Source organism: Dipodomys spectabilis, unplaced genomic scaffold, assembly GCF_019054845.1.
Source record: "Dipodomys spectabilis isolate Male_0828 unplaced genomic scaffold, ASM1905484v1 ptg000018l, whole genome shotgun sequence".
In the NCBI taxonomy this organism is placed as follows: Eukaryota; Metazoa; Chordata; class Mammalia; order Rodentia; family Heteromyidae; genus Dipodomys; species Dipodomys spectabilis.
Genome location: NW_024870695.1, coordinates 5,334,716 through 5,359,933, shown reverse-complemented (window position 1 = coordinate 5,359,933; position 25,218 = coordinate 5,334,716). Strand labels below are relative to the sequence as shown.

At 42.3% G+C, this 25,218-nt stretch overlaps 1 protein-coding gene and 1 long non-coding RNA gene across 2 annotated transcripts in view; one reads left to right on the top strand and one right to left on the bottom strand.

The window, feature by feature from the left end:
* Positions 1-451: 451 nt before the first annotated feature.
* Gosr2 (golgi SNAP receptor complex member 2) overlaps positions 452-25,218 on the top strand; it is a 25,175-nt gene continuing 408 nt past the window's right edge. Inside the window, exons 1-6 of the mRNA XM_042673599.1 lie at positions 452-535; positions 9,092-9,156; positions 11,304-11,412; positions 12,213-12,345; positions 15,596-15,736; positions 19,969-23,678. Coding sequence (XP_042529533.1) covers positions 507-535; positions 9,092-9,156; positions 11,304-11,412; positions 12,213-12,345; positions 15,596-15,736; positions 19,969-20,130 — 639 coding nt within the window. The 5' untranslated portion in view covers positions 452-506 and the 3' untranslated portion in view covers positions 20,131-23,678. The remainder of the gene's footprint in view (positions 536-9,091; positions 9,157-11,303; positions 11,413-12,212; positions 12,346-15,595; positions 15,737-19,968; positions 23,679-25,218) is intronic.
* LOC122103130 overlaps positions 23,887-25,218 on the bottom strand; it is a 13,472-nt gene continuing 12,140 nt past the window's right edge. Inside the window, exons 4-5 of the long non-coding RNA XR_006146706.1 lie at positions 24,519-24,528; positions 23,887-23,953 (exon numbers count right to left, since the gene is read on the bottom strand). This is a non-coding gene — a long non-coding RNA (uncharacterized LOC122103130). The remainder of the gene's footprint in view (positions 23,954-24,518; positions 24,529-25,218) is intronic.

Here is a 25,218-nt window from a genome sequence, read left to right as displayed (position 1 = left end):
ACTAGATGGAAAGGGGAAGAGGACGATGAGCAGGCAGGCGAGCTGACAAACTGAAGACAGGAGAAGCGAGCTCCCCAGAAAAGAGCTTTCTCGAGACCCCAAATTATATGGTTCAAGGCCAAGCCAGGCAAGAAGAACCTGCAGGTTGGCCTGAAAATTTGCTCTGAGGACCCAACATCAGTACTTCCCCCCCCACCAGAGATTGTCTTTTCCGACACCTGATTTAACTCTGAAGCTGGGATTCTGCAAAACAAAAAACAACCCTACACCCCGCCGTCCTTGTGGGGCCAAACCTCAAGCTACCCTCATCCTCCTTTCCCTGCTCTCACTTCCCGCTTCTCTTCTCCGGAGTCTCACAACTTCTCCCAGTAAGGCGCGCTCGCGGACACCCTGGCGGGCAGGAGGGAGGGTCCTGAGACCGGAAGCCGGAAGTCCCAAGCCGGAAGCCGGAAGCTAGGCTGTGAGGACGTGTTCCGAGGAAGTCGGAGCCGGGATCCGCCGGCGACATGGAGCCGCTGTACCAACAAACGCACAAGTGAGGGAGCGCCGGGGAGCGGGAGGGTCCTAGGCCAGGCGGAGCCAGCCCGTGAGGCCGGAGTCTCGGCTGTCCGCCATTGTGGAGGCCGGGTGCTTCCAACTGGGGCCCTCGGAAGTTTTCATCCCTTGACAGGATCCCCAGGCCAGTCGCCCACGGCGGCTGTGGCCTGGCGTCTGGGGACGTGAGGCCGAAAGGCTTCTGGCGTCTGCCAGCTGTGATTACCTGCTGGGTAGACTGTCTGAAAGGAAAGTATCAGTCACAAAGGTAGTACTTGGTTCAGCACCTGCCATCTCGGCACTGCAGGTTTGTGAGGAGAGACAGCGACTTCTGGTCCACAGGAGTGCACTATTGGATGGTCAGGAGGAGGACGAAAAAGGCGTTTTTAGTTTTATTCTGCTTTGGTATATATTAAAGATCATGTCTTACAATACAAATAAGTTGTACAGGTTGCACTCACTGATTATTAATCATATGCCTTTAAGGAAATGGAAATTGATCTTTGGTTTAGCTTTTCATAACTAAAATTCCTTGATGTATCACTTATTCATATTGTAGTTTAACCTAGTAATAAGGGTACTTGTCATCTTATTTTCCTTGCGATTTGCTTTGCTCTTTCTTATTTCGGTGAAATCTAGGTAGCACACCACTGACTACTGTAACCATTAAGTACTTCAAAACTTAAGGGCTGGAATCCTGGCTCTAGTGACAGAGCACCTAGCAAGCTCAAGTACCACAAAAAGAAAGAAAGAAAGAAAGAAAAAAAGAAAAGGAAGAAAAAGGAAAAAAAAACCCACAATCACATAACCACTATCACATTTCCAGAACTTTTTCATCATCCTATATAGAAACCTTGTACCTACTAAGTAGTAATTGTACATTTCTCCTACCCAGAGCCCTCTTTATCTAATGTTAATGTTCTTCTTTCTGTTCCTATTCTCTTGTAAGTGGAGTCACACAGTTTTTGTCCTTTTGTGTCTGGCTTATTTCTGTGAGCATGATGTTTTCAGGGTCATCTATGTGGTAGCATGTATCAGGTTTAATCTCTTTCTGAATGAATATTCTGTCTTATATTACAGACCACATTATGATTTATTGTCCATTTATCTATTGACAAACACTTGGGTTACTTCCACCCTTTGGCTATTGGGATTAGTGGTTTTATAAATCTGGTTTGGGAGTATCTATTTTAGGCCCAGTTTTCGAATATTTTAGGCATAGTCGGGCACTGGTGGCTCATGCCTGTAATCCTAGCTACTAAGGAGGCTGAGATCTGAGGATCATGGTTCAAAGCCAGCCCAGGTAGGAGAGTCCATGAGACTCTTATCTCCAATTAATCACCAGAAAACTGGAAGTGGCGCTGTGGCTCAAGTGGTAGAGCTCTTGCCTTGAGCTGAAAAGTGCAGCCCCATGACTGCCAAAAAACGAAACAAAATCCATTTTAGGTGTGTGTATCTATCTATCTATCTATCTATATATACACATATATATGTTATGTGTATATATATACACATATATATGTGTATATTTTGTGTATATGTATACACACACATATATATGTTATGTGTTATGTATACACGTATACACATATGGTTGTCTGATGCTAGCCTTAGACTTCAATTGTAGTTGGGATTATGTAGTGTGAACCATCATACATGACTTATTTGTTGAGATGGGGTTTCACTTTTTGTTCAGGCTGGCTGTAAACCCTAATCCTCCATAGTAGCTGGGATTACAAGTATGAGTTGCTGTACACAACCCCTACTTGTCCTGTTTTTAAACCTTTCAGTTGGACGCTGTAGATGTGTGTGTGTTGTGTGTGTGTGCAGTATGCATACATGTGCGCACTCACACATATGTCAGTCTTACAGCTTAAACTCAGGTGCTGTCCCTGAGGGTTTTTTTTTTTGCATATGGCTAACATTCTACCACTTAAGTCATAGCTCCACTTCTGACTTTTTGGCAGTTAATTGGAGATGAGCATTTAACAGACTTTCCTGCCTAGGCTGACTTCTGAGAGCCTGTGATCCTGAGTAGCTAGGACTATGGTCTGAGTCAATTAGTAGATTTAATCTGATGAGAACAAACACTTTCCATGGCCTGACAATGAAATGAAATAAAGAAAAGCAATGCTATGGAACACTAGGAACAACAGTAAGTTTATTAGGTTCTTACTTTGGCCATGAAGTGTTAGATTTGGGTGGGTAAAACTAAAAGAGAACTACCTTGTAATTGATAACTGGATTTGTTTTTATGCTGTGGATCCTGATAATACAAAAATTATAGCAAGAGTCTTGGAAAAAAAATTAGTCTGAGTCATTTGGAAAAGAAAGGACAGATCTTTTACAGTACCCAGGCATATGGGTGTGGTAGTGCCTTGAAGTTCACTGTTGCTGAATGATATCAATGGAACTTATTATATTATTGGAACTATGAACCCAATTTGTTATCTCTTGCTATTTCCATGGAAATGGAGTAGATGTAAATTGTTTTAAAGTTATATATCTCAGAAACTTCTCAACTCATTGCACAATAAATGAATAAGAAAAAGGTGAAAACAACTTTTTACTCCAATACTTTTCATTAATTGAACTTTACAGAGGCATTAATAGGCAGGTTTCTGTGTATTTTTTAATTCTTTAAAAAAAACTACATGTGCATATGTTATATTTTAATTTTAAAAACTCCCCTCTATTGCTTTCTCTTTCTTCAGATTTCTGTTTTTGAGATTACAATGGTTATAGAAATGCTCACATTTGCAAATCTTTTTCTTTTATGTTATGGTGCTGGTAATCAAACCTAGGGCCTTGCATATATTAGTCAGCACCAAGTTTTCCTTTTTCTGTTTTGCATTCTCATGAAATAAAGGCTGACTGTAAAGGTAAGATGAAAATTATGAGGTGGTCCTCATTATTTTATTTAAATTTTTATTTTATTTCGTGGGACAGGGTCTGTTTTAAGGCCCAGGCTAGTGAAGCTCATATTCCTTTTGCTTCAGTTCCCAAGTAGCCTGGGCTGGTGAGTTTGATTAACCTTTTTCCCACTGGTACTGAGCTTGAACTTCAGCATCCATCTCTCACTTTCTTGCTCATAGTTGGCACTCTAGTGCTTGAGCCATACCTCCAGTCTAGCATTTTATTGTTTAATTGGAGGTTGACTCTCAGAGACTTTGCTGCTCAGGCTGGCTTCAAGCTCTGATCCTCCAGCCCTCAGCTCCTGAGTAGCCAATATTACAGGTACAAGTCACTGATACTAACCAGTTTCATTTAAATTATCTTCATCTAAATAGTTTTATTTAAAATTCTTCCTACATTTTCTTAGACTTTTTTTTTTTTTTTTAATAGCAACAGCAAGGCTGGAGACATGGCTTAGTAATAGAGTACCTGCTAAGCTAGTGTGAGGCCCAGCGTTCAAATCCAGTACTGTAAAAAGAACAACAAACTCTACCAAAACAGTAACAGTGTCCCTTGCTCACATCCTACAGGTTGTTTGGTGGTATATTCTCCCAAGGCCAAAGTGGACCCCAAGCTAGACAGGGCAAATGCTTCTTTTTCTCATGTTTACACTCCCAATTGGTACTTTGGTGTCAGTTGTTCCTTATTGACTGTGCGTTATCTGAATTCCCAGCTCAATTGGAAACAGATTTTCCACTTGGCATATCAGTAGCTTCCACCGTGCCATTTATACTTACTCTGTTGTTTGCATTTATTTCTTCTCAGGGTGAAATGTGATGATTAGCTGTATCTTCTCTAATTCACTTAAAGCAAATAGAAATTGAATGGGAAAATTGGGTAATATTTCCTTGCAATGTCTTGATTATCATTTTGAGCTTAAAATATTATAGAACAAAGCTGGCCAAAGAATGTTCTTTGATATTACTGTCACCTGTTCTGTTATCTTCATGGAATCTAAGACTTGAAACGAGTCTGGCGTTTGCCCAGGAAGACTCTTGAGACCCAAGGCAGTCCATGTATTCTGTGCTTACACATTCAGGGGCTCATTTTTTTTCTCTTTTTTTGAAGGAATAGTTTATAATTGTTCTAGGTTCTGGAACTCCATTAAGGGCCAGCAACATCAGCAAGGAACAAAGCCATTTTTTCTGTTTGTTAGCTCTAGATATTTAAAAGAGCATCCTTTGGGGGTCATGTTTTATTTAGCCTGCCACAAATCCCTCAATCTATAGTTTCATCAAGGTACATTTATCGTGAGACTCAAACACTGCCTCTTAAGATTAACATAGATTTGCTGTGGGTTCATTACCCACTTGCCCTTGACCCATTTTGGTTTTTTATAATTTGTTGAATGTGTGAATTAATGAGTGGAGGATAATCCTCATGAATGAATGAATATGTGAATGAAAATCTTCATTCAACCATTGACTCCATCTAGAGAAATTATGTTTTTTTTTAAAGTACTTCAAACATACAATAATAGAATATATAACCCTTGCAGAAATCATATTAACACGTGTGCTTTAGGTTATTCACTTAGAGACAGAATAGAATTAAAAATGCTTCCAAACCTGTCCTCTCTCAAGCACCCCCAGAGATTGCTACCCTCCATTTTTATTTGTGTATTGAATTCACAAGCTGTATAGTCTACTGTTTTATTTGTTTTAAGTTTATCAGAAAAAGATACTGATGTAATTTTTTTTTCATTTTTTTCTTCTTTTTTGCCAGTCCTGGGGCTTGAACTCAAGACCTGGGCACTGTCCCGGAGCTTCTTTTGCTCAAGGCTAGCATTCTGCCACTTGAGTCACAATGCCACATCTGGCTTTTTCTGTTTATGTAGTACTGAGGAGTCGAACCCAGGACTTCATGCATGCTAGGCACTCTACCACTAAGCTGCATTCCCAGGCCCTGAGTAATTTTTAAAATTTTTATATTATCCTATAATATTTAATATTATCTTAAAGATTCTTACTGTCCATGTTGATACAAATATATCTGGCTTTTAAAATTTAAACTGTAGTATGGTTTAATTAAACTGTTTACTTACTAATTCCCTTCTTGATGGACACTTGAATTATCCCCCCCCCCCTTTTTTTCTTCTAATAGATCCACTTTATGTTATCTAAAGCCCTTAAGGACAAAGGGAATTAAGATTTCTGTTAGGATTCAGGAAATATGTGACACATGTACCCAAGTTATATAACATTCCTCATATCAGATCAGCACAAATTACATGTAAAATTGCAGGAAGTTCAGGAGTGGTGGCTTACACCTGTAATCCCAATATATCTTGGGAAGCAGAAATCAAGAGGATCACAGTTTGAGGATAGCCCAGGAAAAAAATGAGTCCCCATTGCAACAAACAAGCTGGCATGGTGGTTCATGCCTGTGATTTCAATTACTCATGAAGCTGTAGGTAGGGAGATAACACTCTGAGGCTTGATCTGGGCAAAAACAAGACTACCTGAAAAATAAAGCAGAAAGGGCTGGGAGCATGGCTCAAATAGTAGTAGAATGCCTTCTAGGCAAGCAGAAGCTCAAACTCTGTACAGCAGGGGAGGAAAAAAATCTGCAGTAAAGTTTATAGTGTATGGTAGAATAAGGAAGAGACCAAAGATCCGTGTCTGGTCAGTTTTCACTACCCAGTTAATGAAAACTTGTTTTTTTCATAACTTTTTGGGTATTAAAATTATAATGGTGAATTTACTGGCTTGTACAAATTGCTTTGATGAACATCAATTTCAGAATATCTCTAGGACTTGTTGCTAGAAATGCAGTGCGGATCAGTATGGATACATACATACATACATACAAACATACATACATGTGTATGTGTGTGTATGTATTGATCCTACTAGACATCATCAAGATGCTAGTGAAGTGTTACATCAATTTGTCATCCTACCAGCCATCTAAGAGAGTTGTAATTTACCCTGCCCATATCAATTCCTGTGTTTCTGAAGGTTTAAATAAATTGTAAGTCTGCTGGGAGCAGTGGTTTTAACTTGGATTTATTGATTCACTGTTAAAGTAACATACATTTATTGGACATTTGGATTTTCTTTTTTGGGGGGAGGAAGGGTTAAACTTGGTGTCTTGTGCTTGCAAAGCAGGTTCTCTGCCACCTAAGCCACTTCACCAAGCCCTTTTTATGTTGATTATTTTTAAGATAAGGTCTTGGTCTCTGCCCAGATAGGCCTGTACTGGAATCCTCCTGTTCTGTTGGGATGGCAGGTGGATATTGTCTAGACTATCCACTGTGATCCCCTCAGCTTGGAGTGACAGGTCTGTGCCACCTTGTCCAGCCCATTGATTGAGATGGAGTCTTATGAATCTTTTTGACCAACCTAGCCTTGAACCTCATTCTCTTGATCACCTGTTGTATTTTGAGACTGAATCTTACTGTGTCACCCAGGCTGGTCTGAAATCTGCTTCATTCTCCTACCTTAAGGTATGCACACTAAACCCAGCTTTTTTTTTTTTCCCCTGTCATTTGGCCTTTGCTCATTAAAAAAAAAGTTCTTTACTTTTCTCATTGATTTGTAGCAGTTATTTATATACTCTGGCTATCAATCCTGTTATCAGTCTTGTTACCTGCTATAGTTTGTACCATCTTTTATTTTCTGTGATGCCTTTGAGGTAAAGTTTTTGTTTTTTAAATCAAGGTATTCAAGTTATCAATTATTGATTATATGATGGGGGCTATTTTTTTGTTTTTGACATATACAAAATCCTTAGCCTGAGTCCTTTGGGCTTCATAATGAGGTTTTTAAATCATCTTGAGCCTGTCCTTCCCCTCCCCTACCTGTGTGTCTGTTTTATATGAAGTGCTTTTTTTTTTTTTCCCATATGGACACTAACCTGAGCTGTCAACCCATTCTTTTCCAAATTACCAAGTCCCCAAACGTGTGACTGCTCTGGGCTCTGTTCTTTTGGGGCCAGGGTTACAATTTTTGTTGCATTATCATTCGTCCCTCAGTATTGCTGAATTATTATTACTTTCTTAGAAGTCTTAATAGCAGGTGAGATTGCACATAATTCTTCATAGTTGTCTGGCCATTTTTTTGCCCACTTCCCCCCACCTTGTTTTTGGTCCTGTCTTATTGACAATGCCACTAACTTTCTAGTTTGCTTTATTAAATCACCACTGCAATTTACCTCACTGTCTATATCTAGGTCTTCAGTAAAGTCTTAATTTTCTTTTCCATCAGTCCTCTCTGTAGCCATTTCCACAGTTACCCTGACCCCAAATGTTCCACATGTGGTTGTCTCAAGCTGACCTACACCAGCCTCCTCCTTAACACTCCCCCCACCCTCCATGCCAAAGTGTCCTAGACTCACAGTTCAAGACAGCTGCCTTGGACTCTGGTAATGATTTCCAGTTGTTTCTAGGGGCCCTAAGTCTTGTCTAGAAGTACTCTGAGAAGTCCTCAGACAGCCTGCCTACTTTCTTAGAAGCCACAGAGAAGCCCTGAAAAAGACTAGAGGCAAGCTGAAACTAAATGTGGTCTCCTGGCTAGCCTTGTTAAATTGAATGCTCATGATGGAGGAGAATTGCTTACCTGTACCCCCAGAGGTGGAAATGAAACCTACTTTGTGCAGGTTGTAATGTAGAGACTATAAGCACTAGGAGGGATTAAAAGGGTGACCTTGGCCAGGCTCCTGAAAGCCTCCACAGAATCCTCTGGGGCCTGATGTCAGGGATCAAGCTGTATTTCCAAATGAGATGGCAGCCCCCTTCTATTACCAGAAAAGATGTTTTCCAAACAGGAGATCCCCATCTTTCAGGTCCTTCATCTGGATGGTTGGTTACCTCCACCTGGTTGCATAATCCAGCTATTCCCTCAAGCAGGTCAGCCTGCTGGTAATCTATACGTTGTCCCTTATGCCTTTTACATATTGTTTTCCTCTTATCCCTTCCCTAAATTCTATCTCCCTTCTTCAAAGTGGCACTCAGAGTCCCTCTATCCACAAAACTTCCCAGCTTACACTTCCCCAGCCTCTGCCCTTCATTTGCTTCACACCACTGTACACAGCTGCTCAGCTTTCTATTTGTTTATTCTTATGTGTGTTGGTTTTTCTCGTAAATCTTCTCAGGGCTTTTTCAGGTCTATCTGGCCTGTCATTCTTAATTACATTGTTTCTCAAGGACAGGGATTATATCTCCTTAGCCCTTTGACACTTGCTAGTACAGACCAGTGCTTAGCACATTGGGTCATAGAACAGAGGGTGGGATTGGCTGGATTCTGGTTGAGGTTTATCACTTGTGTGACCTTGAACAAGTTACATAACCTTTCTGGGTTTCAGTTGTTTTGTTTATAAAATGAGAATGATGATAGTACTTTCCTCACAGGGTTATTGACTTAGCAGTGTCTTGAATACAGTAAGCAGTCACTAAATGCTCTCTGTCCGGTAGTATTGTTAATGTTAACATTCAGATATTAGAAATCATGCCAAAACGGGTGGCCTAAAGCACCACATACAAATTTCACAGTTCAGAGTGTTGTCAATTTAAATCAGTTATATGTTGGAATCAGAAACATTATCATTCCTGACCGAAGCGCTGTTGATTATTTCTGTCTCACTCATTTCCTCATTTTGATAGGCAGGTCCACGAGATCCAGTCTCACATGGGACGCCTGGAGACGGCAGACAAGCAGTCTGTACACTGTGAGTAATTAACTATGGAGACCAGAGTCCTTTCTCTGATGACACAGTGCTAAATGGGCTGGGTTTCCTGCCTGCATTCTGCCCTGGGGGCTTAATGATTCTGTATGGAATGAGTTTTGTTGAGTGTGGAGGGCAGACAAAAAAAAAAACCCTATGGCAAAGTCACTGATTTCCCTGATTGTGCCCTCTGGAATCCCACAAGTCTTATCCCCCATTACCCCTCCACTCAACCTGACATGGTCCTATGAGAATGGAGGTTCTTTTCCCCATCCGTCTTAATCTAATTACTGAACCCTTAGAGGAATGCAGTCCATAAAAATTCAGAGATGTTTTAACTAGAATTGGCCTAGCTGAGAACTCTGACTTTTTAGGAGGATTATTCAGAAATGAATAGCAATATTAATTAGTTTAGTTCCCACACCATCTTTTCTTCTGAGAAGAATGCACATTTTATTTATTTATGTACACATATATATACATATACACACATATGTGTGCATATATATGTATACCCCCCTCCCCCCCATTCCAAGGAAAGGCCCTTTTTCTGAGTTAGCTGTATGGACACTCCACAGAAGCTTTTGTCACCACTGCCTGGCTCTCACCATGGACATTTGTTTCCTTGTCTGTCTCCTTTCACGACTCCAAAAGAATCTCTGCATTTGGCTCTGCACCCTAGAGCCTGCTCATTTGAACTGTGTTTGAGACAAGTACAAAGACCTAGGAAGGGGCAGAACCACTGCTGTCACTTCTTGGTGGGGTAAAATGCTCTAGGTACTTTCTTTAGTACACAGTTCAGTTTGTGTCTGTTGGACTTTGTTTGCCTTCCCAACAATCTCATTTTACTTGATGAGAAGTGGAAAGAGGTCATTTTGACTATCTTATCAAAAGGGTAAGGAAAATGACTATTACATCTTTTTACATCTGTGAATTCTTCCCCATGTCTTTCCTATTGATATTTGGTCTATTTTGAGAACTCCAACCTAGCTTAGCCTACCCATTCTTTTTTTTTTTTTTTGGTGGGGGGGGAGTGTCCGGTCATGCGGCCTGAACTCTGGGCCTGGGCTCTGTCCCTCAGCTCTTCAGCTCAAGGCTAGTGCGCTACCACTTGAGCCATAGCATCACTTCCGGCTTTTTTTTTTTTCTGCTTATGTGGTGCTGAGGAATCGACCTAGGGCCTCATGCATGCAAGGCAAGCACTCTACCACTGAGCCACCTTCCCAACCCAGCCAACCCATTCTTATAGAAAGCCTTGAAGAAATTTGTTTCTATTGTTCCATACTAATCTCCTTTCTCCTTTGTACTTTTTTTTTCAATTTCATTATTAGAGGGGATTCAGTTGATTCTTTCTTTACTAAGTACTTGTAATCTGTACCTGAGACCAAACTATATCAGAAAATTTAGCCTTAAATTTTTATTTGGGCAAGATTTAAAATATTCATTTTGTAAGTAGGAAATTTATTTCTACAGATTTACCTTTAGCTTATAAAAAAATTAGTAATGTGGCTAGGAAGGTAGCTCAGTGGTAAAGTGCTTGCCTTGCATGCATGAGGCCCTGGGTTCGATTCCTCAGTACCACATAATCAGAAAAAGCCAGAAGTGGCTCTGTGGCTCAAGTGGTAAAGTGCTAGCCTTGAGCTGAAGAGCTGAAGGACAGCACCTAGGCCCAGGGTTCAGGCCCCATAACCAACAACAAAAAAACAACTAGTAATGTGTAGCTATGTATATATAATTATGTATATGTTTGTTTGTTTTGTTTTGTCAGTCGTGGGCCTGAACTCCGGGCCAGGGCACTGTCCCTCAGTTCTTCAGCTCAAGCCTAGCACTCTAACACTTGAGCTACAGTGCCACTTCTGGCTTTTTCTGCTTATGTGGTGCTGAGGAATCGAACCCAGAGCCTCATGCATGCAAGGCAAGCACTCTACCACTGAGCCACTTTCCCAGCCCTGTAATTATGTATATGTATACACACATACCTGAAACATTTATAGTATACCTTAAAGTTTTTCCATTCATTTGTTGTATATATTCTTCTTTTGAAATACATGTTCTTTAGTTTATTGGATGTGAAACAAGTTTGATTTGTCATTCTAACTTAAGTTCACCATCTCTTTTCCAGCAATTATTCTTTTTTTTCTTTTGTGCAGTGGTAGAAAATGAAATTCAAGCAAGCATAAACCAGATATTCAGCCATCTAGAACGTCTGGAGATTTTGTCAAGCAAGGAGCCCCCTAATAAAAGGCAGAATGCCAAACTGTGAGTGCTAACCTCTAACCTGGCTTTGACACCCCAAGCTTCTCAAGGCAGGCCTTTTTTCTAGGGAAATCTATAGGATATTCTAAAAATCTGTGTGCAGATTGAAAAACTTAAGACTTTGCAGATACCTCCCAACCCCTTCCCCAAGAAAGCACAATTCTGAGTAATACCACCTCAAGCCCAAAAAGCCCTGTGAAGTGTGTGCCTTAGAAGCCTGCAATTCCTTTCTTTCTGTGGTGTCATTTTGAAACTTTGCCTCCAGTTCTGTTTGTCTGGCCAGACTCCTAGTCATTTGAAGCCTAGTGCTGCCAGGGAATTTGACTTCGCTGTTGGGTTCCCACTTCATTCTTCTTGGGTTGAGATGTAATTGTGCTTTTAATCACTTCAATCAGTCTATTTATAATGAAATACTTATGTTTGATACTCCATAAAATTCAAATGCAACCATCCTTACCACTTCCACTCCCAAATCCTACCACCTTAAGTTTTATGAAATTTTACTGATGGCATTACCTCAAAGATAGCCTTGGGCTTCTTCCAGGAAGGTTGATAGAATCCATTGAGGGTCAGAAAGGGTTCATCAGGTCTGCTTCCTGTTACTTGCTCACTGGCATGTACCTAGAATCAGACCAGATATTTAAGTACAGCTGCTGGGATTGTGGGTACTCCCACACATTTGAACCATGAGCTACTTTAAACATCATGGATAAACATCTTCTTTCCTAAGTACAAAGCCTAGCTGCCACCAATTGTGCCACCCTGGATTCCTGGAATTTAATTTCTCTTTCCATTATTTCTAGTCGTGTGGACCAGTTAAAATATGATGTCCAGCACCTGCAGACTGCTCTCAGAAACTTCCAGCACCGACGCTATGCCAGGGAGCAACAGGAGAGACAGCGAGAGGAGCTTCTGTCTCGCACCTTTACCACTAATGTAAGCAGGCCCTAGCCAGGTCAGCAGCCACTGACAGGGCTGAGTTCTGGTTGTTGAGTTTCCAGTTTTTACCCTTGAGGAAGGTGCCTCAAGCCAGCTGATGAGAAGGAGACCACTGGAAACAACAGGGGACTTTGTGCATTGCCACTGAGACCAGACCTAGACAAGGAATTTCTCCTTTCAATACAAAGTCTGAAGAGGAAGCAGTTAAATTGAGGGAATGGGCAGAGGTGAAAATTACCTGGTTTGACTGGTCTGATGTAGAGGTGGAAGTTCACATGGTCAAAATGTTTTTGTGATCAGATAGAGACAGATGATTAGAATTTAGACCATTTGTGGAGGCGGCAGCTCCTCAAAGCTGCCTTCAGGCAGTTGCCATTGTGCTGTGTGTGTGGTTCCTGTGGCAGATGCATTAAAATGTTTTTGCCCCTAGTCTGAGCAGCAATTTGAAGGAATTTGTTAACAGATGTTTAGTGTTTGATAGACTGCCTGACTTGAGTCTGTTTGAAAATAGCCTGTTGGTTTACATGTTTGATTCCTTAAAGCCATTGTAGCCATCTAGTCTCAGTAGGACCATTTCCTGCTCATAGCTATAGAATATACTGGTCTGTTTTGTGTCCTATGTAGTGATGTCCCACAAATGAGATGATTTTTTAAAAAATTGTTTCTTGCTGAAAGGTTTCTTTTCTAAAGCTATACTAGCTTTCTAAGCTTGTCATTAGGATTCACTTCATGTCCCACTTTACAGATGTGTAGTTTTTGTTGCTCCATTGATAAGTTGCAGTATGTTTCCCTGAGTGCTTCAGAACAGTCCTGTGTAGTTTTTATTTCTCCAAGAGCAAGCAATCAGGTCAGGATTAACAATTCGCACATGTAATGCACCATAAGACATAAAAAGACATTGCATGGGCTTTTGATAGTTCCAGTGTATTCAGGCGCTTTTTAGGCAGGGACCATCTCTCAGGATTATTTTGCTGCTTATCACCCTGATGTGATGCTGGGCATATGATAAACCTTTAAGAAATGTTGATTTGCCAAATGAAACTTCTTCCTGGTCATTTTTCCATATGGAGCTATACTAAATTTTCAGGTAGGAGGTAAGACAGGTTTGAATATAAAAGGTATTTGTAAATATGCCTTTTACATTTAAATTATCGAATAAATGAAGAGATGATTTTTATTGATTTTCTTTTCTTTTTTGTTTTGTAGCACTGAGGTTTGAATTCAGGGCCTTGTGCTTCCTAAATAGGCACGTTACCACTTGAGCTTCAGCATCAATCTATTTATTTACTTATTTATTTATTTACTTATTTATTTATTTACTTATTTAGTGGTAGGTCTCCAGTTTTCACCTAGGGCCAGCCTTGGACCTTTCTCTTTCTACCTATGTCTCCTCCTTAGCTCAGATCACAGGTATACCCCACTACATTCACCTTATTTGTTGAGATGAGGTCTTATTAACTTTTTTGCCCTGGCTTTCTTTGAACCTCCATCCTACTTATCTCTGCCTACTGAGTAGCTGAGATTACTAGCGTATACCACTGGGCCTGACAAGCTTTTTTTCTTTTTCCTCCTGGTGGGACTGGGGCTTTGAACTTGGGGCCTGTGCTTGCTAGGTAGGTGCTCTTTTACTTGATCCACACTCCCAGCACATGACTTTCTTAAACACTAGAATTTTTTGACCCACTGCACTAGCTGTTCGCACAGCATGAGAATATTAACAAACCTGACTCTTCCTTTGAAGCACTACAGTGTTAGCAGGACCAATTGAAAATGTTTTCGTGAAAGATGGTTCTGAACTTGAACAGTAGAGAAAAAGAGCTTTATTTAACCTCTGTTCCAATGGAAGCTGGGTTTTGGTGGTCCCTACAGCACTCTTGTCAGGATTTTGTGAGGCAAGAAGGAGAAGAGAGCCCTGTTGCAGCTGGCAATGCCTGGCCCTTGCACAGTCTACTTCCAGGGTGAACTTAGTCACCAGGACTGGACTTTTTCTTCCTGCAGCATGATTAAGAGAGCAGGCTCTGCACTCGGTTCTGGATTCCTGCCCCAGTGGACTTTTCTTTCGCAGTCCTGGGATTGAACTCAGGCCTTGAACTTGCTTGGAGGCACTCTGCAATTTGAGCCCTGTTTCCGACCCCTTTTCACATTAGTTATTTTTAAAGTAAGGTCTTGCTTTAACCCAAAAGGCTTGGGCTGTGTTCCTCCTATTTGTGCCTCCCTGTGTCTGAGGATGAAAGGTATGTTCCACTTTCTGCAGCCATTGGGTTTCCCTTATAGCTGGTTGGCCTTGAACCACAATGCCTAGATCTCTACCTTCTAAGTGGAGAGAATTACAGGTTTAAAGCACTACCCCTGGCTCCTACTGGACTTCTTACCAGCTGTATGTTCTTGGGCCTCATTTCCTTTAAATGTAAAATGGTGAGGATGAGAATACCTGCTTCATAGAGTAGGGTAATGTGCCTATCAAGTAGAATGGACTTGATAAGTACAGGTTCAACATCCTTAATCTGAAATTCCCAAATCCAAAATGCTCTGACATCAATAGAATGTTTTAGGTTTCAGGTTTTTAGATTAGGGCTGCTCAACTGGTAAAATCTATATGATATTCTACCATCTGAAAAACTGAAATTTGAGGCACTTTTGGGTCCAAACATTTCAAATAAGGACTACTCAACCTGTACTCCACCCTCCCCTACTTGTTTCTTTAGCAAACTTTTCTTGCCTGCTCAGGAGTATATTTCCATCTTGAACACCCTTAGGCATTCAGTAGAAAGCATGATTCCTTTGATCCTTGGTCTCAGTCTAATCAGAAGGATAAGCTACAGATAAAATAGCTAAAGAACAAAAGCAAATAGTTAATACCATATTACAGGGAAGCCAAGTAAAGACACACTTGGAACAGCTGTCTTTGTGAGGATTCAGAAGCCTTTAGGAAACACAGAGTGATATCTTAAAGGTGAAGCTTTTCCTTGGTGGGGAATTGATATAGACATAGAAATTAAATAATGCTTGTGTAGAAGAACTTATTTGGAGAGTGACAATTCTGAGAAATTTCCTCTTTTTCTGTGTGAACGGAGGATTCCCTGTACATTTGCTTTGCTTTTCTTCCCCATTGGGTTCTCTGATTCTTGTATTGTTTCCTCTGGCAGTTGTGGCTAGGCTCTAGCCAAAAGGCAGAACAGTCAGATGCAGTGGCACCCCAGGACCTGATCAACAAGCCAAGTTAATCAAGTGCCTGTTTCTTTCATAGGACTCTGACACCACCATACCTATGGATGAATCACTGCAGTTTAACTCCTCCCTCCAGAACATTCACCACGGCATGGATGACCTCATTGGAGGCGGGCACAGTATTCTGGAGGGACTGAGGGCCCAGAGACTGACCTTGAAGGTGGGGTCCCTACTGGGGAGCAGGGAGGAGGTGTCTTGTTTTGGCCTCTTCCAATAGTTTGGAACCTTCATTTGCATTTGGATTATGTGTTCTCAGATTGTGTGATTATGATGGCAAGACAGAGCTCTTGAGTTTGTAAACTTTTCTGTTGGAGTTGAATTATTGTAAGCCTAAAAGATACTGAATTCCCTTTTCTATTGCTTGAAAGGATCCATAAAATAGCCTCTTGGAATCCAGATCTTTCCTCATTTGCAACCCTGCATGCAGTTGATTTGCTACTACAGTAGAGGAGCGATAGCTGGCTGAGTTTATCATAGAATCCACCCTCATGAGAATGAAGACTTGGCAGCACTCTAAGGGAACCCCCTTAGAATTCCAGCTATGGACTGCTGTCATCTGGGGTCTTTTTGTACTTAAGTGCTGACTCCCCATGAGTGGGGTTTTTAGGCTGTGGAACACTGCTTGTAGTTAACAAGTCTACAAGTCTAAACTCTATAAGAAACCTATAGGGCATGTGGCAGTGATTCCTGTGACTTTCCACTCCCTCCCATCCCCCATTTCTGGGTCTTGAACTCCAGGCCTAGTCACTGTCCCTAAGCCTCTTTGTGCTCAAGGCTTCAAGGCTGGCATTCTACCACTTGAGCTGTGGTGCTACTTCCAGCTTTTTCTGAGTAGTTTATTGGAGATAGCTTTTTCTGAGTAGTTTATTGGAGATAAGAATCTCATGGACTTTTCTGCGTGGACTGGCTTCAAATCTTAATCTCCATATCTCAGCTTCCTGAGTAGCTAGGATTACAGGCATGAGCCACCTTTGGCCAGTGACTCTTCTCTCTTTAACCACAGGTATTCTGAAAAGCCCCGTACCATTGGGACTGCTAAGACTCTGGCTCCCTGGGAGTGGTTATAGGAACACTGCTTGTCATAAGGTTTTAGCCTCAGCCCTTTTCCTTGATGGCAAATAGGGTGTAGCTTTTGCCTGTTATCAGGGTGTGGTCCCCAGAATGAAGCACTCGGGCTATGGAGCTGTGAGAAATAGTCACTGGGAAGCCTGAGTTTATCTTAGTTTTTATTGGACCACTTGTCCGCTCGGTGGGCTCCAGTAAGTTTTTGAATAGCCTCTTGCATTTTCCCCCAGGACAGGGTCAGGCAGGCTGCAGTGACACTTGCCTTCTACTGACAGTTGCAGCATTTCAGATGGCTTGAAAGGGTGCTCCTCTTTCAGAACACCTCTGCAGTAATCTAAATGGATGTGTTGACTGGCCTGGCCTTTCTCTATATAGTCTCTCTAGTCTCTCTAGACTTTCTTTAAAGTCTCTCTTAAAAGGTCTCCTTTCCATAGCTCAGAAAAAGAGTCAAATCTTTCAGAACAAGAATTCCTGTGACACTAATGCACAGCTGGTGAGATACCGCACAGCTGGTGAGGTACCGCAGGTGTGAGCTTCTGACTGAAATCTGGCATCACTGGAAGTGCATATACCTTCTACCAACAACGGGTCATGCTGGAAACTTGCCTGGGTGGTCCTAGGATTAAACCTTGAGAATTTTACCTCACTTGCTTCTTCTCACCCACTGCTTGCCTGTTGATGCTCTCCACCTGCCTCTGCCCGGAAATTATCTTGCCTAAAGTAGCCTAGAAAAGAGCATGAAGGAACTGGACTGAAGCACCCTGATTTCAATCCATTAATGGCTGAAAGTAGTACTAGTCTTTAAAACTTAGGATCCCTTTCATACTTGATCCATGAATCTCCTACAATGATGAAATCTTTAAGAGTAAGTCAGAATTTTTAGCAAGATTTTGTCACCATTACTGTCATGAAAAAGCACTTCTGGTGTCCTCTGACAGACAAGTTTGATGAGATCTTTCCTTATAATTTTTGTGGCACTAGGGATTGTATGCAGGGCCAGGGCCTTGCACAGGCCAAGCAAGTACTGTCCCATTGAGCCACATCCCCAGCCCTTCAGGTCTCTGTTGAGACCTGTGAACCCATGTCTGTACAGAATATTATCTGTTCTTGTCCGTAATGCCTCCTATTCTCCCTCATTGGCCTCTTTTTTTCAGTTGCTTGGCAATTTGTGTTCACTTAAGAAAGTAGGCATGAGGGCTAGATCCATCATTCCCATTTCACAGGGCGATGTATGTCTTAAGTGACGTGGGATCTGTTTTGCACTCCCTGACATTTGTTACATGATAAGAAATGGAACATGCTTTTATGATGAAGGGAAGGCTGGAGGTTTGAGCTGTTGGCTTTATTTTGGTAATAGGTGGTGACATTTATGGAAGGGGCTTTAGATCATTGTGTTGCGGTCTGTTATGTTTCTCTCTTGCCTTCTTTTCCCACTTCAAACCTTCCTTGTAAATAAGGACTTTGACCTACACGTTGCACCCAGTAGAATCCCTGAAGATATTTTCCACAAAGCAAATAAATTAGTGTTAAGTATTATTGGAACTGGGTAACTGAGGAGAACTTTTTTGATGTGGCCTTTAAAAAACATAAAACATTTTAATGTTAATTTTATTTATTGATTGTCATTTATCTCCAGTGAGGTATATAGATCTTATTTGCATAGTTCAGTGAATTTAAACAAAAGCACCAAGCTTTCATAAGCCCTGAAGATACCTTTGCCCCTTCTAGTTAAACTACCCATCTCTCCCAGGCAACCATTTCTGATTTGTTTCACCACAAGTTAGCTTTGCCTATAATTGAACTGTATATAACTGTCTCCTTCCTTTTTTATGTGGCTTCTCCCTCTATTTTTTTTAAAAGTTATTCCTGTTATCACATGTACATAACTTATGATAATGAGGTCATGTGGATAACACACACACACACACACACACACACACACACACACACACACACACACACACACACACACACACACACACACACACACACACACACACACACACACACACACACACACACACACACACACACACACACACACACACACACTGTTGGGTTTTTTGGTGCCTGGGGCATGAACTCAAGGATTGGATGCTGTCCTTGAGGGTAGCACCCTTCCATTTGAACCACAGCTCCACTTCTAGTCTTTTGGTGGTTAGATGGAGATAGGAATCTCACAGACTTTCCTGCCCCGGCTGGCTTCAAACCATGAGCCTCAGATCTCAGCCTCCCAAACAGCTAGGATTACAAGTGTGAGCCACTAGGGCCCAACTGAGGTCCTTTTTATTAACAAGCAGTGTTCTGTTATGCATACATATCATAATTTGTTTTCTTTGTTTTCTGGGCTGGAGTTTGAACTTAGGGTTTCATGCTTACTAGGTAAGTGCACTGCCACTTGAACTATGTTTCTGGCTCTTTTTATTTTTGCCTTTTTTGTTGTTGTTGGTGGTGGTGGTGGTATGGGACCTGAACTCTGGGCCTGGGCGCTGTCTCTCAGCTCTTCAGCTCAAGGCTAGAACTCTACCACATGAGCCACAAGTGCCACTTCCAGCTTTTTCTGCTTATGTGGTGCTGAGGAATTGAACCCAGGGCCTCATGCATGGGAGACAAGCACTCTACCACCGAGCCACCTTCCCAGCCCTGTCATTTTTTTTTTTAAATATATTCTCTCTCTTTTTTTTTTTTTTTGGCCTGGGCTGGCCTGAACCATAATCTTATTTATACTTGCAAGTAGCTGGGCTCTAAGTGCATACCACTGTGCTCAGATTTTTTTATTGGTTAAGAAGGAGTCACATGAAGTTTTTTCCGGGGCAGATCTCAAAACACGTCCCTCTGGATCTCAGCCTTATGAGTAGTGAAGATTATAGGCATGAGCCATTGTGCCCAACTCCATAACTGGTTTGCATATCTTCTAGTTAAAGGATACTTGGATTATTTCCAATTTTTAGATACCTTTTTTTCCCTAGAAGCTTTACCGTAATTTTAGCTTTTATGTTTAATTCTATGATCCATCTTGAATTTTTATATATAATATGAACCACGGTTCTTTTTTTACACATAATACATACAAAATATGTATGTACATATGTGATATATCTATGTGATAACTTACTTTGTAGCCAGTTGTTCCAGCACCACTGTCTAACAGATTTTCTTTCCCCATTCCATTGTCCTGGTACCTAGATCGAAACCAAATTGATCTGGTTTGGATATTGTTTTCTCTGTGTGCTCTGGACATGACCCTAACAATGTCATTGGTAAAGCCCCACATTTACCCTTGGCAATTTGGGTTGATTTTTTTTCTTCTCCTCTTTCCTGCTTCAGGGGACTCAGAAAAAGATCCTTGACATTGCCAACATGCTGGGCTTGTCCAACACGGTGATGCGGCTCATTGAGAAGAGGGCCTTCCAGGACAAGTACTTGATGATTGGAGGGATGCTGCTCACCTGTGCTGTCATGTTCCTTGTGGTGCAGTACCTGACATGAGGCAGCCTTGCCCAGCGCTAGACAATACTCCCACTGTGTGAGAGTGTGCAAGAGTTTGTGTATGTGCGTGTGAGGGAGAGGAGGCCCTTTTAAATGTATGCCTGCCTTAACTGTGAAGCCCACTTGGGTATATTTGTGACCCAGTTTCAAACCTGCTCTGTTTGCTGTGACATCCTGGAAAGGGAGTTAGTGCCACCAAGATGCATGGTGCTTAGGAAATGGAAGAATTCCCTGTTGTCCAGCTCTCTCTTGATGGGGGAGGGAAGGGACGGCTTTGGTGGCTTTGTCACACAATTGCAGTCTTCCTTGGAAAGCTCCAGCAGTGAAGCTTGCATGCAGACTGTTCATCTCGTCATCATCCAGCATCTGAGTCCTAATGGACAGGCAGGAGCACAGGCAAGAAGAGGAAAAAGACCTTCTTTCCCTGCATCTGCTGGGGTCGATCAGATTTTATACTTGCTTCTAGCCACCACCCCAGTCTCCCCCTACTGCCACTCCTACCCCTGCTTAAAACAACAAGAAGTAGATGACTTAACTGCTAACACTTGTCATCCTTCCCTGGAAGCTGCTACCCAGGGGAAGCAGGCAGTGGAGCTATTGCCAATAGTGTGTAAACCTTACCACACTATGGCTGTTACTGGATGCTTGTCCTTCCTGAGGTAAGGCCAGTGTTGTTCTCTGGGAGTGTTAACTGTCTGGAAAAAGATCCAAGTCACTGATTGTTTCTAGTCATCACTAGAATGAATGATCAGCTCTTATGATCCAAAGACTTGAGGTTGGTGCCTAGGCTTCAGTGGATTTTTCTTTTGCCCCTTAGAAAGTAGCAGTGAGTGAAGGCTTAGAGATCAATCAGTCACAGTCACATCTGTAGTTCTTTGGCTTTCTTCTCCTTGGAATACATTAGCACCCATCAGCTCCCCAAATCTGTCTAGCTAGGATAGGCCACTGTGGAGTTGTCCCTGTGTGGATGCCATGGACTGGGTTGGACCTTTTTATTTCTCTCCCAAGTCTGGATTAAGGTTGTACCAAAGTAATAGTATGTTGTGGAATTATTAGAAAGCCAGTCTTTCTTGAAGTCAATCTAATGTGATTAATTGCTGAAAGTACCAGAAAGACATAGAATATTGTCCTGCTTGCCCTACCAACCCTAAGCTTAGCCTTGTGGTAGGACAAAATATCACTCCCTCTTTCTGAACTGGAAAATTGATCAGTATTAATGCTGCCTTCAGTGTCTTGTCATATGTACTCCTGCCTTTGTCCCTTGTTTCTTGAACTGTCTTCTGTTTAGTCCCTCCTCCCCCTACTACACATTTCATTCCACCTCCCTTTCATACTGTAGCAATATCAGTCTCTTCTCACACCTTTGTGGTATAGATCCTCCAGTGAATTCTCTTAACTGCCATAGATTTTTAACATGAGTTTCCTGGGTACTAATTTCACATTTCTGGTGTGATTTCCATCATTTCTATCTGTTTGGGCCAAACAAGCCCTAGATGTCCAGGAAGAAAGAATCTCTGTCTCCTTCTAAAAGGGATTCACAGCCCTGCAGAGTGAAGACTGTGGTGGTGGGCACGGGGCTTGCAGCATCTTTAGACTGTAATCTGACTTCAGGGAGATACACTTTGAAGATTTTATCATGCCCAGCTCAGAGCTCTTGGTGGGCCATAAATGGAGTTTTAGACTGTACAGACCTGGTTCTTCTGCCACCTGGGTACCTGAGAATCCTGCCAGGGCAGCACACTTTGGATTGTAGCTGAACCATTTGGATTTGAACTCGAAGGCTGATCAGCCCCCTTACCCTACTCCCAGCCCCATAGTGTGTATCAGTTTCCACACTTTGTGGTGATGAACTTTTGTGTGCTGTACCCTCAGAGCCTGAGATCTCCCTGTTTTGGAGTAAGTATGTGGAGTTAAGGGCTAGGAAGCAGCAGTCTTTCAGGAGACCCCAGGACACCAAGATTGCTATTGTCACATGACTACCCTCCCATTGTGTTCATTGCTAATACACCTTGTCCTGGCTGTGTGCAGCTGGGGAGGGAGTGCCCTCTAGTGGGCTTAGATGAGTTCTGACCTGGAAACCCAAGCAGGCAGCCTCTGCCCCTGGGAACAGGAGCTAGGTGCCTTTTGTAGATTTGAAACAGGTGGGTTGCTAACAGGAACTTGAACCTTCTTTATTAAGTGGACATGTACCCCAGGTCTGGCCACTTTAAGAAAATTCAAACTCAAAAGACCAAATAAACAGTCTCAATTTTGTAGGTTTCACTGCTGTTTTTTCCCCCTTCTTGCCCTTTTGAATTTAGATGGGTTTAATTTGCAACTTTGGATGAACATTTATTGTCTCCAAAACACCAGCTAAATAAAGTCAAAATTTATTTTATTTAGAAAATACTTTGTGAAAGCATTTGATATTCACTGTTAGGACTGTCCTCCTCTTCTGTTTCCAAGCAAGAGGCTCTCAGAGGCCAGGGCAGGGTGGCTGCCTCAAAAGAAGCTGAGAAACCTAAAATTACAGATTCCTGGGGCTTATCCCAGACCTGAGTCAGAACATTTTTTTAAGTCTCTAAAGTAATTGTAATGTGCATATTTTGGAGCCACTATTTCTTAAACAGAAGGCTTTTGTCTTAATCACAGATGCTAACTTTGGGAAATATATCTGGAAGTAGCTCAGCAGGTATTTGTGAAAGGCAAGACATGTTAAGTCCAAGATAAAGCTTCTGTACAGCCAGCCTTATTCTGGAAGAGTGAAGGTGAGTTAGGGGAAATAATTAGGAGCTATAGCTATAGCTCAATGGTAGGGTGCTTGCCTGGTACTCACAGGCCCTGTATTCTATACGTAGCCCCACAGGGAGAATATTCAGCAAGGAAATAAATAAGGAAATACTAAAATAGTGGAATATAAATTGAGGACTACAAATAACAGCAGGATGTCAACATGGAAAAGAAACTCAAATGCAAGTCTTAAAGCCCTGTAGACACCCTATAAAATCCTTCCTGTATGTAGCCTTGGGTCCAAAAGCTATAGCAGAAGTGTGAGATGTTTTTGCCACATGGGGCGTGTGCATGTGAGTGCATGCGCGTGCCTGCGTGCGTGCGTGTGCGTGTGCGTGTGTGTGTGTGTGTGTGTGTGTGTGTGTGTGTTTCACCTATGTTCAAAGACTGGGTTAGCACTGTTGGCTTCCACATAGTTGTCAGGCAGTTTGTCTCTCTGCTCCCCCATTAACTTCCCAAACCCTCTGAGTTAGGTCCTATATCATTGCTTTTATGCAGACAAGGGTAGCTTTAGTGATTCTGAAGACCTCATAGGGAAGCTGGCTCCTTGTCTGGCTAGACCATAGCCCAACCTCTGTACCAGTCTGCCTCTCACATTCCCCTGGAGATGCTCTGCTGGTGTAGGCCAGCCAGGGGAATGGGACCATGGAGGCCTACCAGCATCCATTACAGAACTCCTAAACATTTGTTGCAGGCCATTCCACAGATTATGGATTCTCAAACTAATTGAAAAGGCAAGGATTGGGAGAGCATTTGGAGCACCTACCTTCAAGTGGAGGGTAAGAATATACCCATATCTTGTCACCAGGGGGAGACATAGTGCTACCTTTGCTGATCTGGCCATAGTTCCCACTCTGATTTGGCAGAGTTCCTTTAGATCCAAGTTTTCTTGCAGAACATTGGCTCTGGACTAGCCCCTGAGCTCTAACTATGGTCAAAATTGACTTTAGAATCTCCAGATAGACCCAGGATTTGCCTTCTCCCAACAGGCAGACACACTACAAACAAACCTGGAAAATATTTCTCAATGTAGTGGTTATTCTTCCTCCCATTTCTGTGTGTGTGTGTGTGTGTGTGTGTAAATCTATTCAGTACTTAGCCCATTGAGTGCAGTTGGTAAGTTCCCGTCACGGACCTCTGTGATGGCCCTTATCTGCTTCATTTCTGTCCCTCTAGCAACAGGACCCCCTTGGGAACTTTTAGAAATACACATATGAGAGTATTTTATCTTGGTCTCTTATTAACTGGCAAGGGTGCAGCCTGAGTATCACACATTGGCTGGATGATTTTAATGTATAAGTGTGGCCTAGAGCAGCTAAGACCATCTCATGGCCAGGGCCATTGCCAGGTACTTCCCTCCTGACTACATTGGAGAGCTATTGCTCAAGGCCTGCTGGAATGGGTTAGAAATCTGTCCATCTAGCATGGAGAGGAGTCAGGTGTTTGCCCAGTGGGTGTCACCTCAGTAATTGATGCTGCTCTGTCTACTAGTGAAGTTCTGTGGTGTGACAGGCCAGTCCTTTCCTGCCTATCCAGTGTACCTCTCAGTCCTCTCCGTCACTCCCTGCCCGAGGCTCCAAGCATCTGGACTGCCACATTTGCATAGCTGCCCTTGACACATGATGTTTTCTTTGGCCTGTGTTTCATTCAGCCCCTTTCAATCCCACGTCTCCTTCAGGAATCCTGCCCACTCCTGTGCCTCCAGGATGGTCATTCCTCGTTACAGGAGAGTGTAGCCCTCACCTCTAGTGGGTGGGTTGGAGCTCTTGGCTCAGTGGCCTCTGTGAAAGCACTTGAGCACAGCCTAGGCAGGTAACAGACTTAGAAGTAGTGCCATGGTCCAGCCAAAGCTGTTGCAACCAGGCTTGGAAAAATCCAGAAGATTCAAAGGTTGCTGATGCTATAGGCCACAGATTCCTAGGCCTTTGGTAACAGTAATCGGTAAAGTAAAAGGGAAGAGGTGCAGGACCCCATGAAGGAAAAGTGTCAGCCAGATCTGGGGGCAGTTTAAGACAATGATGGTCTTTTCTGGGTTTTAAAGCTGAAAATCCAGAATCCTTACAACCCTCTCAGTTTATAGTAAACAGAACTGTTGGCCACACTAGATAAGCTAAAGTCATGACTGAGGCAGGCAATGAGAGGAGGGACTTGGCCTCAGAAGCTGACTCCATTAGTACAGTCTCATGGCCCCTCTTTGGATGTCCAGTTCATGGAGGCTCCCCCTGGAAGGCTGGTAGAGGCCTGACTGGGCTCAGGAGAGAGAGTGAGTCATAGCACTGAACAGTCCTTCAGTGCCCAGTTCCAGAACCCAGCAAATGC